The sequence below is a fragment of the Oryzias latipes genome, chromosome 20 (assembly GCF_002234675.1).
Source record: "Oryzias latipes chromosome 20, ASM223467v1".
Taxonomy (NCBI): domain Eukaryota; kingdom Metazoa; phylum Chordata; class Actinopteri; order Beloniformes; family Adrianichthyidae; genus Oryzias; species Oryzias latipes.
This window is the reverse complement of record NC_019878.2, coordinates 5190666-5203626: the sequence shown is the minus strand read 5'-3', so window position 1 is coordinate 5203626 and position 12961 is coordinate 5190666. Positions and strand designations below refer to the sequence as shown.

At 39.7% G+C, this 12961-nt stretch overlaps 1 protein-coding gene across 1 annotated transcript in view; it reads right to left on the bottom strand.

Annotated features, from left to right (window-relative positions):
• sspo (SCO-spondin) overlaps positions 1-12440 on the bottom strand; it is a 146304-nt gene extending 133864 nt beyond the window's left edge. Inside the window, exons 1-6 of the mRNA XM_023950427.1 lie at positions 12389-12440; positions 10901-11124; positions 10721-10739; positions 9274-9458; positions 1237-1362; positions 754-910 (exon numbers count right to left, since the gene is read on the bottom strand). Coding sequence (XP_023806195.1) covers positions 754-910; positions 1237-1362; positions 9274-9458; positions 10721-10739; positions 10901-11124; positions 12389-12440 — 763 coding nt within the window. The remainder of the gene's footprint in view (positions 1-753; positions 911-1236; positions 1363-9273; positions 9459-10720; positions 10740-10900; positions 11125-12388) is intronic.
• Between the last annotated feature and the right edge of the window lie 521 nt (positions 12441-12961).

Genomic DNA, 12961 nt, shown 5'->3' with positions numbered 1-12961 from the left:
CTTACAGGCCAAGTGTGGCTTGTCATGGGTTATTTCAGCCAAAAAAAACTAATAAGCATGGCTCACCAGGACTGTTGAGAGGAACATAGAACACACTCGTCCAAAGAAAACTAATGTATTTTTCATCAAAAACTGGTGTCCTACAGTCACACTTAAAAATCCCAGTCCCAGTCTTTATTTAAAGTGCCCGACAAATTTAAAATTTAAAGCAATCTTGGCTAGATAAAATGTATCCGTCCAATTTTTTTAACCCGCTTAATCCCCTTTGGGGTCACAGTTACAGGAGCCAACAAAGCTACTATTGGGCGAAGGCGAAGTACACCCTGAACAGGTCATCAACCTGTTTAGGGGCCATCCACTCACACACACTCCTAGAGGCAATTTACTGTCAGCAATTGACCTAAAAAACATGTTTCTGGACTGTGGGAGGAAGCAGGAGAAAATCCACACAGGCACAATGAAACATGCAAACTCCACAAAGAGAGGGCTACCCACTATGATATTGTGATGGTCAACAAAATTTATGTTGTCTGCAAACATGTTAGTATTATTGTGATAACTCTATTTCTCAGAAACGTATATTTACAAATAATGTTGATAGGTAAAAAATGTCAGACATGTTGCCTCTACACAAGTTTATGGTATCCTCAAGTTTTAATTATGCTAAAAAAATGCATTCCATCATTTACTATAATCAAAAAGAAAGTCCTACTGTGCTGAAAAAACTCATTCTGTTCATGCTGCTGGTTTTACCACAAAGACTTGGTGTCCTCCACATTATGATGATGTGTTGTTGGGCACATTCCCGTGCATAAGTGGCCAGGGTATCACACGCCCCGCCGTCCCTCTCTCTGGTAGGCAGGCTGCAGTAGAGATAGAGACAGGTGTCTATGTAGGCTGCTGGGTCCACCTGTAAGACAACACCAACAATCCTGCTGTTCTTACCTGATAACAAATTAAAATCAAGTTTTCCACCTGCTTGTGTCAACATAGACTAGAGGGTTAAATGTCTTGTTGCTCAATGATTGCCGAGGCCTAAAAAATCTACTATAATTATTGTTTCTGTCTCTGTTTTCTTTACTAAAACTATTTTCAACAATAGTCTCTTCTTTCCCTAGTTTTATTTTAGTCACTTTCTACTAAATAATGGTTTAAATAGGTATAAAATGTTCAAGTTTATTGTTAAATCCTGCAATTCTTTGTGTTTATTGTGATCAAATAAAATGGTAGTCTGACCCGGAAGTGGCAGTGTGTGAAAGGATTCTCCAGCAGCTGGTGACACACTGACTCTGCTTGTCTGCGCAAAGTGAGGTCTTCTACTATATCACAGCTGTGGCCCAGCTCAGCAGCATCACTGCAGTCCTGTTGGAGCCATGACACAGTCTCAGTTAATGATGCTTCTTCTTAAAAATGCAACTCTAGAATGATATTCTAAAGACTTAACAACATAAAAACCACAAACTCCAATTAATTAGAAACAAAATTATCTCCTAAACCGAGATTGTAGGTTAATCTGAATGTTAAAATGTTGATATTTACATCCATAATACACATAAAGGCACACAATTCAAACTTCAATAGAAGTAAAAGATGTGTCGTACTTCGTTAGTGTGATCAGCGACTCTCCAGGAGTTACCAAAACTGGCAGCATATGGAGAAACAGTTCCATCCACTGTTCTGAAGTCATCTATGAAAGTGAGACAAAAAAAATATATTCGCACTCATCAAAAAATGTATGTAAAAAAAATATGCTTACAGACATCTTTATAAAAAGAAAAACCAAGAACTGTTACATTGACATTTCTGAGTATTTCTTTATTCAAACCAATTGGAATCAGAAGAAAATAAAAAAATGTCATTTGAAAAACTCGTAGCAGTGACTCGGGTGGTACAACGGGTGGGCCACAAGTTCCCTGCTCCGCTCCATTCTGATGCATTCACCAACAGACAAATAGATCCATGTACGTCTTTGTGTTCCTCATCTGAGCTGATATTGATTCATCTTTTTGACTGTTTATTCCCTTTCAGGGTCACGGGGTTGCCGGAGCCTATCCCGGCCACTTGGGCATAGGCAAGGGATACCCTGGACTGGTCGCCAGTCTGTCGCAGGGTGGAATATCCTCAATCACACATCCATTTGCTCTCACACTCACACCTATGGACAATTTAGAATTGCCAATCAACCTATGTAGCATGTTTTTGGATGGTGGGAGGAAGCCGGAGATCCCGGAGAAAACCCACGCATGCACGGGGAGAACATGCAAACCCCACACAAAAAGGTCCCCCATTGATGTTGTGTTTTTCTTGTCCCCCAGCTGGGACTTGAACCCGGGGCCTTCTTGCTGTGAGGCAAGAGCGCTAACCACTGCGCCACCGTGCAGCCCTGAGCTAATATCTGATTCAAAACTGTACGGCTGGATAGCTCTAATATAGCTCAGCATATCTGTGTCACCGCTAATATTAGGTTGAGGTGTGAGGGGCTGTAAGCTAGCGGGAGAGAGAGTAATCAAATGGAGGATGGGAAGTTGTGGCAGGCTTACTCAGCAACAACAGTCCCATCCACAACTCAGAAGCAAATTTCCAACTCCTGAAACAGAAACTATGTCCTAGAAACAACACAGATTTTTTGATTTTGATTTTAAAACAGCATCACCATAATTAAAAGACGACTGAGAACACTTTGAAAATAGATCAAAGGATGATCGGAGTGGGACTTTAATAACTTTTGGAACAGAATTTCTTGGCTCAGCCATGGTCAAAGGGAACCGAACCGTGGAATTCTATTCCGGCTTCCGGCTAATAGTGTTCTCCTGCTGTCTTTGTCAAACCAGGATCTTGAGTTGAATGTGGGGATTTTTAGTCAAGTTTGAAGCATCTTAAGGTAAGATTAAGTAAACTTTATTGTCCTCAGAGAGGAAATTTGTTCTGGGCCACAGAGCTGCTTAACTGTACAACATCATTCACACATTGCATACATACAGTGAGAATAATAAAACTACATAAAACAAGTACATAATAAATAATTGAACACCGCAGTATACAGAATTTCCCCCAGACCTGACCATGAAAGTTATAAACTAGAATAATAGAATATCTAATTGAAACCTTGAAACCACATTGCTGAAAATAATTCCAGTAAAATGCATTATATAAATACATATATATAATTATGTTCCTTAAACCAAGTTTGAAGAACACCGATTTTGTTATCTAGGACAACTGCTCTACAAAGATTTCCTTCTAAAAAAAGAACTAATCAGATCTCGTTCAGCAGCGTAACTGCTTCTGGAATAAATGAAAATCTGTAACAATTAGTTTTGTGTTTGACTGTTCTAAAAGCTCAAATTCAGGGAACATAAAGTGACCTGGGACGTTTATTATTTTCTTTGCCAGCTTACTTGTTGTTTCCTCATATGTGACTTGCAATGTTCGATGGTCCCTACAACCACAGACCTTGAGAGCTAAGTTGAGTAGCTTGTAAAGTTTAGTTTTATCTTTGACACTTAGTGCCCTAAACCACGCTCCCATTGCGTATCTCACTAGGCTTTCCAGTACAGTATTGTAAAAGGTGATCAGTATCTTGGAACTGACACCAAACAGCCTCAGCCCTCTCAAAAAGTGAAGTCTTTGGGCAAGTTTTCCACAAAGATAGTCTACATGAACAGTCCATTTTAGCTGGTTATCAATGCAGACACCCAAATATTTAATAGAGTTTACAACTTCAATCTGCCTGATATAAAATTACTAAAGGTTTATGTAGAGTGACACATTTTGGCTCAAATATGATCTATTTGGTTTTTGTTGTGTTCAAGAATAGATTATTATCCTCACACCATTTTTTAAAATGTTTGATCTCATCAAAATAAATTGATGGGTTATCTGCAGCAGATAGGAGACTGACAATAATTGTGTCATCAGAAAACTTATAAGTTTGTTTTGGCCATGGCTGCTTTTGTAACCGTTAGTATAAAGTGTTAAGAATACGGGTGAACTCACTGCCCCTTGTGGTATCTTGGTGTCATAACATAACACTTTTGAAAGTGGGCCATTGAGCCTTACTTGTATTCTATCAGTCAACAGTGAAGAAAACCATTTAACCATGTCTAGATTTACGTTCATTTCCATCAGCTTTTTAACCAGTATTGCTGGCTGAACTGTATCGAAGGCAGAACTGAAGTCTGCAATTAACACTAGCATATGTGTTAGGTGCCATCTTGAAAGGACATTGGCACCTCGAAGTCTGAAACCTTGGTTCTTGCTCAGAAAACATTTCTGAGGGGGAGAGGAGAACTCCTCCAAGTGAAAAATGGTCATACGCTAAGAATATTGACCAAATTAACATCTATGATTGCAAGTGGCCAAAATAAATTTCCTTGAAAGAGTGAGGAGCTTGTTTCAGCAGGGGGCCAGCTGAGGTGCCGTGTACATTTGTTCCAAATACCTCCTCTTCTTGAGGAGCATGTCCTCCTAAATGAAGGAAAGACTTCTGATAGGCTGGAGGGACTCTGTTATTTGGCTGAACTTGGAACAGCTTGAAGTCTGGGCAGAGCAGGAAGAGCAGTAGAAGATAACAAATGGATGTTTAAATGCAGCAGTGAAACAATATTACCTTGCTCTACTCTAATTATGTTTAGGGTTACAAGGGGTAGAGCCTGTTATGAGTTTCAAAATATCTTAACATCAATTGATGGACTGTCCGTCTTTTTTTTTTTTACATAATCCTGATCCAACTACCATCAGGTCTCTGCTGAGCAAGTAGATTTAGTGCAATGCATCCTGAAAAAAAACATGGTTTGGAGACATGAGCACTGCATGGTTTGGGCTTTAAGGGCAAATATGGAACTTTCATGTTAACCTGTAAGTGAAAGAACCTTTGTCTTGTACTAAAGGAAGAACCCCAACTGAGGTCAAAAATTAAAAACAAAAAAATGTCTACCCATCTTTAAAAACAACTGAATCCCTTGGGGTCACAGGGTTGCTGGAGACAACCCAGCTACTGTTGGGCAAAGGTGGGGTAGAACCTGAAAAGGGATGCCAGTTTGTTGCAGGGTCAAACACTCACATGCACATCTAGGGGCAATTTAGAGTCATCAATTAACCTATAAAGCATGTTTTTGGTCTGTGTAAGGAAACCCACCCATGTATGAGAAGAACATGTAAACTCCACACTGAAGGGTCCCAGCTGGGATTTGAATCTGGGCCTTCTCACTATGAGGCAAGAGAGCTAACCACTGCACCACCATGCAGCCAAATAGAATTTGTAAAAAAAAAAATCCATCCTTATGTGTGTGAGTGCGTCTGTGGATATGAGGTGCCGTGTAGGACATTATTCAGAATTAGCATTCATAAACACATGTGAAATCTCTCACACACACTAGTGAAATGCTTGTATACATACAACTGAAAATGTATTCATTCACATACACATGTGAAATCTCTCACATACACATGTGAAATGCTCTCACACACACTACTGAAAATGCTCTCACATACACATGTGAAATGCTCTCACATACACATGTCAAATGCTCTCACACACACTACTGAAAATGCTCTCACATACACTACTGAAAATGGTCTCACATACACATGTGAAATGCTCTCACATACACATGTCAAATGCTCTCACATACACATGTCAAATGCTCTCACATACACATGTCAAATGCTCTCACATACACATGTCAAATGCTCTCACATACACATGTCAAATGCTCTCACATACACATGTCAAATGCTCTCACACACACTACTGAAAATGCTCTCACATACACTACTGAAAATGCTCTCACACACACTACTGAAAATGCTCTCACATACACTACTGAAAATGCTCTCACACACACTACTGAAAATGCTCTCACATACACATGTGAAAATCCTCTCACATACGCATGTGAAAATGCTCTCACACACACTATCCAAAATGCTCTCACATACACATGTGAAAATTTCAATAAAAACGGAAGGCATTTCAGTAGAAACAACTTTTTTTTTTACTTTATTGTTAGAAACGAAGTTGGTCGACTGAAGGCATTTCAGTGGAAATGAACCTGTGTCCGAATTCCTGCCCTGATCCCTAACTACTAAAACCCTATATAGTGCAGAACTATATATAGTTCTCTGAATTTAAAAGCAATTCAGACACCCATGCTCAGTACTTTTTTCTTTTGGGTGTTGTTCATAACGCGCTTGACACGGAAACAAAGTGGCGCATTACCGCCACCACCTGGTCTGGAGGCGAACTACTCCTATTTAACGCGGAGAATGACACTTATTTGTCAGAGTAAAAACATAATAAATATGAACATTTTACAAAGACTATTTATGAATCTGCTGTGTTCTGATCATGGAAAACGTGACTGATTTATAAATAATTAAATTACAAACACTTTGGTGTTGATTTAATGTATTTGTTCATAAATAAACCCCCAAGTTATTTTTTCATGCCAATATTTATTTTGTTTTTGTGCCGCTGAACGATTAACGGGCTCTTGCAAGGAGGCATTTTCTTCTGTAGTTTTCTTACACCTTACTGAAAATGGCTTTGAAAATGAATCTGTCCGTGTTCCTGGCAATAATTCAACCGTTTTTCGTGAGATCAAACTGAAAACGAGCAGATATGCAGCATCACAGGACGGCAAGGACAAGCAGACATCTCAGAAGATTTCCTCTGGATGCCCTGACCAGACAGAATAACTTGTGAGTTAAACTTAAAGCTTTTTTTTTAGTTAAACTTAAACTTTAACTTAAACTTTGTTACTAATCATGCTCAAGGTTACACAGTCTGCTGGGTAAGAGTTTAACATTCTTTTTCAAGTGAGTTGTGTAGTCCAATTACATGAAACACTTGTGAGTTCAAAGTTTAGAATTTTTTTTTCAGAGTCAAACCATATCACTTGTTTTAAACAAAAACAAAACAAAAACTTTCATTTTTAAAAGTTTAAATGAAAATCCAAAAACCCAGCCAAATAAAAACCACGAGATTTTCCAGAATTAATAAATACTTCATAATCTAAAATGTAAGACATCAAAATAAATAGAAACATTAAAAAAATGTGATTTAATTTCCTCAATGAAATTATTAATGTTGCATTTTCCAGGGTCTTCCACGTCTCTACTGCTTTACCAACACAAAGGTGTCTGTCCTGGCCCTTTACGCTGACGGTCAGTCCGACACAAGTCTGGATTTTCGGTTGACCCGCAGGACCATCGAGCATCTGGGTCGATGGTCCTGAAGCATCAGCTTCGGGTTCCTCACACTCTGGGGGGTCACAGGAGACTGACGTCCTGGTGTTTCTTTTCTGGCTGGCGTGTGGCACATCTTACAGTGTGGTAGCCAGAGTCTTTGACATGACAGGGTCCACCGTGAGCGATGTTGTCCACAGGACGGCAGACCGCATCCTCCAGCTGATGAGCAGGGTCACCCAGCTTCCCAGTGGGAATGAACTACCATAAGTCGCCTCTGGATTTTAGCAGCTCGCTTGGTCTTTCTCCTTCCAAAGGGTCACAAGGAGCATTGATGGCTGCCACATAAGAATAAAGGCCCTAAAAGAAAATGCAGCTTGTTATTTTAACAGGAAGCTTTTTTATTCCATTAAAATGCATGCTGTATGTGACTCTAATGCCAAATTTATAGATATTTTTGTTGGGAATCCAGGATCAATCCATGATTCACGGGTTCTACGTAAAAGCCCAATTTATGTAAATCAAACAAACCCACCTGAAGGATCCTTTTGGGTGATGGTGGGTATCCCTGCATTGCACATCCCATCATGCTGCTGACACCCTACAGGGAACCCATGAGGAATGCCATTGAGGCAGTTACAACCAGAACCACTCCAGAACACGCCCTGTTGTGAAGAGAGCATTTGGCATGATAAAGATGAGGAGGAGAGCAATATTTCTGGGGGCACTGGAAGTAAAACCAACCTTTGCAATGAAAATCATTGCCTGCAGTTCAATTCTGCACATTCTGTGCATCAGCAAAGGCGACTGCTTAGCCACAGATGTTGAGCCACAGCAGGACAACACCAGGAACATGCAGGACGAGCAGAGTCACGTCTGGCTGCAAGGACAAATCTTTGCTTTCCTTTCAGCTCCAACTGTGACACACATGACTCTAGAAGACCAGGATTATTGTTAACATGTATAAAAATAAATATTAACATATAAAACGAAATTCTAAATATGTACATCTGATATTTATATGAAAATCCTTTTAAGATTGTTAAAAATAGCTCAGATTTATATAATACATGTAAATTATTCATTTTTGTTCATACATTTATTAAACAAATTGGAAAAACAATGGCTGCATTACATTTTAGAACAATAATTTCAACTCAAGTAAACTTAACAGACTCTCCTGTCGCTGTTCCTCCCTTCTAGCCCTTTCCTCCTCTCTCTTCTGGGTCTTTAACATAAACCTTTAACCCAGTACGACAATGATTAACCGTTTATTAAAATTAAGTCAAATCTGATCATGTGTCTCTACCCATCTGGCACGAGCTAGCTTGAAAACAAACAGGCTATCTTTCTCCATCCGCAAATGGATCGGATTTTCCTCATCCTCGTCTGTCCCTACATATATGAACACATTTAAAACATGTGTTAATAACTTGTGACTACGGTTAGAAGTCACTGCTTTTTGATGTAATATCTAGCGTTTGTTTTTAGCCTTCGGCGCTAATTCGCGTTAGCGTTAGCTTTAGCATTACTGAAATTGATGAGCTTCAAAACAATCTAGGTTGTTGATTGAGGAATATAACATATTAAACACATCATCTTAAGTATTTACAAATATATTTTACAACAGATACTGGATATTTTTTAATATACTTACACGTTTCGGTGGTTTTCCTTGCGCAACCGGCTGCCATTTTCGAATGATTCAGACGAATGATTATCTCGCGATAATCAGCCAACTTCCGTTTCTACTGAAATGCCTTCCGTTTCTGTCGAAAATTTCAGTAGTGTATGTGAGAGCATTTTCACATGTGTATGTGAGAGCATTTTCACATGTGTATGTGAGAGCGTTTTCGATAGTGTATGTGAGAGCATTTTCACATGTGTATGTGAGAGATTTCACATGTGTATGTGAGAGCATTTTCAGTAGTGTGTGTAAGAGCATTTTCACATGTGTATGTGAGAGCATTTTCACATGTGTATGTGAGAGATTTCACACGTGTATGTGAGAGATTTCACTAGTGTGTGTGAGAGATTTCATATGTGTTTGTGAATGCTAATTCTGAATTATGTCCTACACGGCACCTCATATGTGGAGGTGGGGGTCTCACCCTCAGGGTTGTTGTTGTAAACTCCGCAGAGACCTCGGGTGGCGGCCAGGTGTTCAGCTGTCACTGTAAGGTATACTGTGTTGATCAGATCAAACTTCAGCCTCACACCCAGGCCACTCTCCACAAAAACAAAGTCCCCTAACCAATGAACGCTTATCCCTGAAAGAGAAGAAACACAGCAGTTTTGACCCGCTAACAAATTCAGATTAATAAAAAACAAAAAAAACCTTGTTTAAGGTTAAAGCGCACGGTTTGATAAAACACTAGAGCCGAAGCTCCAGGAAAAAATGGATTAAAAAACAGTAATAATAATATCTACAAAAAAATTATAGCCCTTTTAAACTAATTTTTTGCTGAGTATGTGAGTGAGATTTCAGCAGATATTTTGGTCTGCTTCTCATAAGAAAACAAAACTTTCTTAGGTAAGAATTCGGCCTTCTTTAAACACCATTGTTTGACAAGCATGGCAATCTTTAGATATTTCAACTGTATCAGAGTTTGACTGTGCACATCTATTGGATTTAAATGTACACTCACTGGCCACTTTCTAAGGCACACCTGTCCAACTGTTCGTTTATGCAAATTTCTAATCAGCCAATCACATGGGAGCAACTCAATGCATTTAGGCAGGTAGACATGGTCAAAACCATCTGCTGCAGTTCAAACTGAGCATCAGAATGGAGAAGAAAGGTGATTGAAGTGGTTTTGAAGGTGGCATGGTTGTAATGCCAGACGGGCTGGTCTGAAGATTTAATAAATACTGATCTACTGGGATTTTCACCAACAACCATCTCTAGGGTTTACAGAGAGTGGTTCAAACAAGAGAAAATATCCAGTGAGCGGCAGTTCTGTAGGTGGAAATACCTTGTTGGTGCCAAAGATCAGAGGAGTGATCTGAGTTTTGTTGCTGACTGTGTCCATCTCTCAGTGGCCATCTTCTGATGGCCACTTCCAGCATGATAAGGCCATGTCATAAAGCTGGAAACATCTCAGACTAGTTTATTGAACATGAATAAAGAGTTCACTGGAATCAAATGGCCTCCACAGTCACCAGATCTACACCTAATAGATCACCTTTGGTGGGGGGGGGGAGACTGGCATCATGGATGTTCAGCTGACAAATCTGCAGCAACTGTGTCATGCTATCATGTCAAAATTGACCAGATTCTCTGAGGAACATTTCCAGTACCTTGTTGAATCTATGCCACCAAGGATTAGGGCAGTTCTGAAGGCAAAAGGGATCCAACCGGATACTAGCAAGATGTACCTAATAGAGTGCCGGTGAGTGTGTATAACAATATTAAAAGTGTATGTGGCAATATCAGGGAATAGTTTACCATTTTGAAACAATGGCTTCCCGTGTGGGACAGGAATGCTGTTCAGGGTTAAATTCTTTTGTTGAATTGAAATTAAATCCAAACCCAGCATCATCTTCAGCACCTGAAAGCAAAAGCCAGACAGCAAAATTTAACACCACAAGCCTTTGCAAAGCACAAAAGCTTCTTTTTCAGTTATTTTTACGCAAAGATTTATCATGGCACTTATTTTTTATGATTAAATCTGACTGATTATTGCAACTGTGGCCAAAGGGGGGACAGTACCTTGCTGCACTCCCCTGTTCTGTCACAGACTGTGCTGATGTAGACAGCCCAGGTCCCATCGGTTGATGAGGCCAGTAGGTAAGTGCAGCTGCCCTGGAAGTGAAAGTGCTTCCCGTCGAAAGTGCGATAATGAGCTCCCCCCCAGGACATGCAGGTGCCCGAAGCCCGAGGAGCACGGGAAGTACCCAGCAGTCCACTGCGCACCACATGAAAGGTCTTGACATCTGCAGAATGTAGTATGTGAATAAATATTAAAATTATTTAAATGTCCTTTCTAATTTCGGAGAACAAGACCCGAGTGTAATTCTAATTCAAGTCATAATTGGATCATTGAAACAACTTTTTAGATGCACACACAAAGGGGAAACAATACAGTGATTTTGTGTACAAGTCCCCAAGTCTGGGTAAATGCAGAGGGTTGTGTCAGGAAGGAAATTCAATGCGATTCACAAATGGAACTTTCATACTAGATCGGTTGTGGCACAAGTTCACAACCAAAACCGAAGCTGTTAAAATACTGGGTGCTGACGGAAATTGGATTACTGTTGGTCCAAGAAGTCAAAAAACGTAGAGGATGAATTTGTGAAAGTTAGAGAGAGCAAAGAAAAGGATGGAATTTGGGACATAGAGTTGACATGATGGGGAGAGGAAAAACAGATATCGTGTTTGTTCAAGAGACCAGATTAATTCTTCTAACATGACTGTGCACCAGTGCACAAAGCAAAGTCCATGAAGACACGGATGACAGAGTCTGGTGTGGATGAACTGGACTGGCCTGCACAAAGTCCTGACCTGAACCCAATAGAACACCTTTGGGATGAGTTAGAGTGGAGACTGAGAGCCAGGCCTTCTGCACCAACATCAGTGTGTGACCTCACCAAAGCGCTTTTGGAAGAATGGTCAAAAATTCCTGTAAACACACTCCTTAACCTTGTGGACAGCCTTCCCAAAAGAGTTAAATCTGTAATAGCTGCAAAAGGTGGATTGACATCATACTGAACTCTATGGGTTAGGAATGGGATGGCACATCAGTTCATATGAGACTGAAGGTGAGTGAAAACTTTTGGTTATATAGTGTAGGCGAAGGTGGAGGTGGCAATGACCAAACAGTATTGCTCAGGCAGATGATTTACTGTAGTGACCCCTAAAGAGCGCACCGAAAATCTAAAGAAGAAAAAATATATTGTCAAACCTGTGAGGAGATTATATGTGCATGACAAGCATGTCTGGTCGGAAGCATTTTTCCAGCTCAAACCCCACAAGGTGCTGCAGCATTTTTCAATGGGCATGAGTGAGGAGTTATGTAGTCCAGGAAACTCTTCACAGTTCCACGTGGAGAAACACCGACCATATAAACTCACACCTAAGAGAACAGAGAGGTGTGATCAGAGAGAGGTGCAGGAAGATTTCAACATTCAAATTAATTTGTGGGGTGACATTACCCTGAGTACAGTGAGGTCCAGCCCAACCCTCACAACACCCCCTTACAGTCCTGTTCACCACATGGCTTTCCATCTCTGGGGGTCTGAGGGTCAAGCATATTTACATATATCGATGTAATTACAGCAGTTTTCATTAATTCATAAACTTTGTCTTTAAATTAAACTTTATAAGAAATATTCCATTCTTTACAAATTTTATTTCAAAAACACAACCTGGAAAACATAACTTAAATTTCTTAGATAATGTCCTCTTGGGGTTTATTTCTTGTTTTGCAATGTGTGATTGAAAAAAATAAATTAACCATAACTTATTACTGCATAAGAATGATAATCACTTTATTTGCCAAGTACAGTGCATGTACAGAGAATTTGACTTCAGTGACCTGTGCTCTCGTGCAAATGTATCAGTTCTCAATATTTGATAAAATTACAACAAACCAACAAAACCCAGCATTTTCTGCAGGTGTCTGTTCATTTTTTTTAATCTCATTTCTTTCTCAAAGATTAAAATTCCAGTTTGAGTCAGACTACAGGACATGGGGTGTGGAACCTTGATAAGGTAATATTACTGTCAAAACGATACCTATGCACATAGAAAAAGTCACGCACTTTGAAAAAA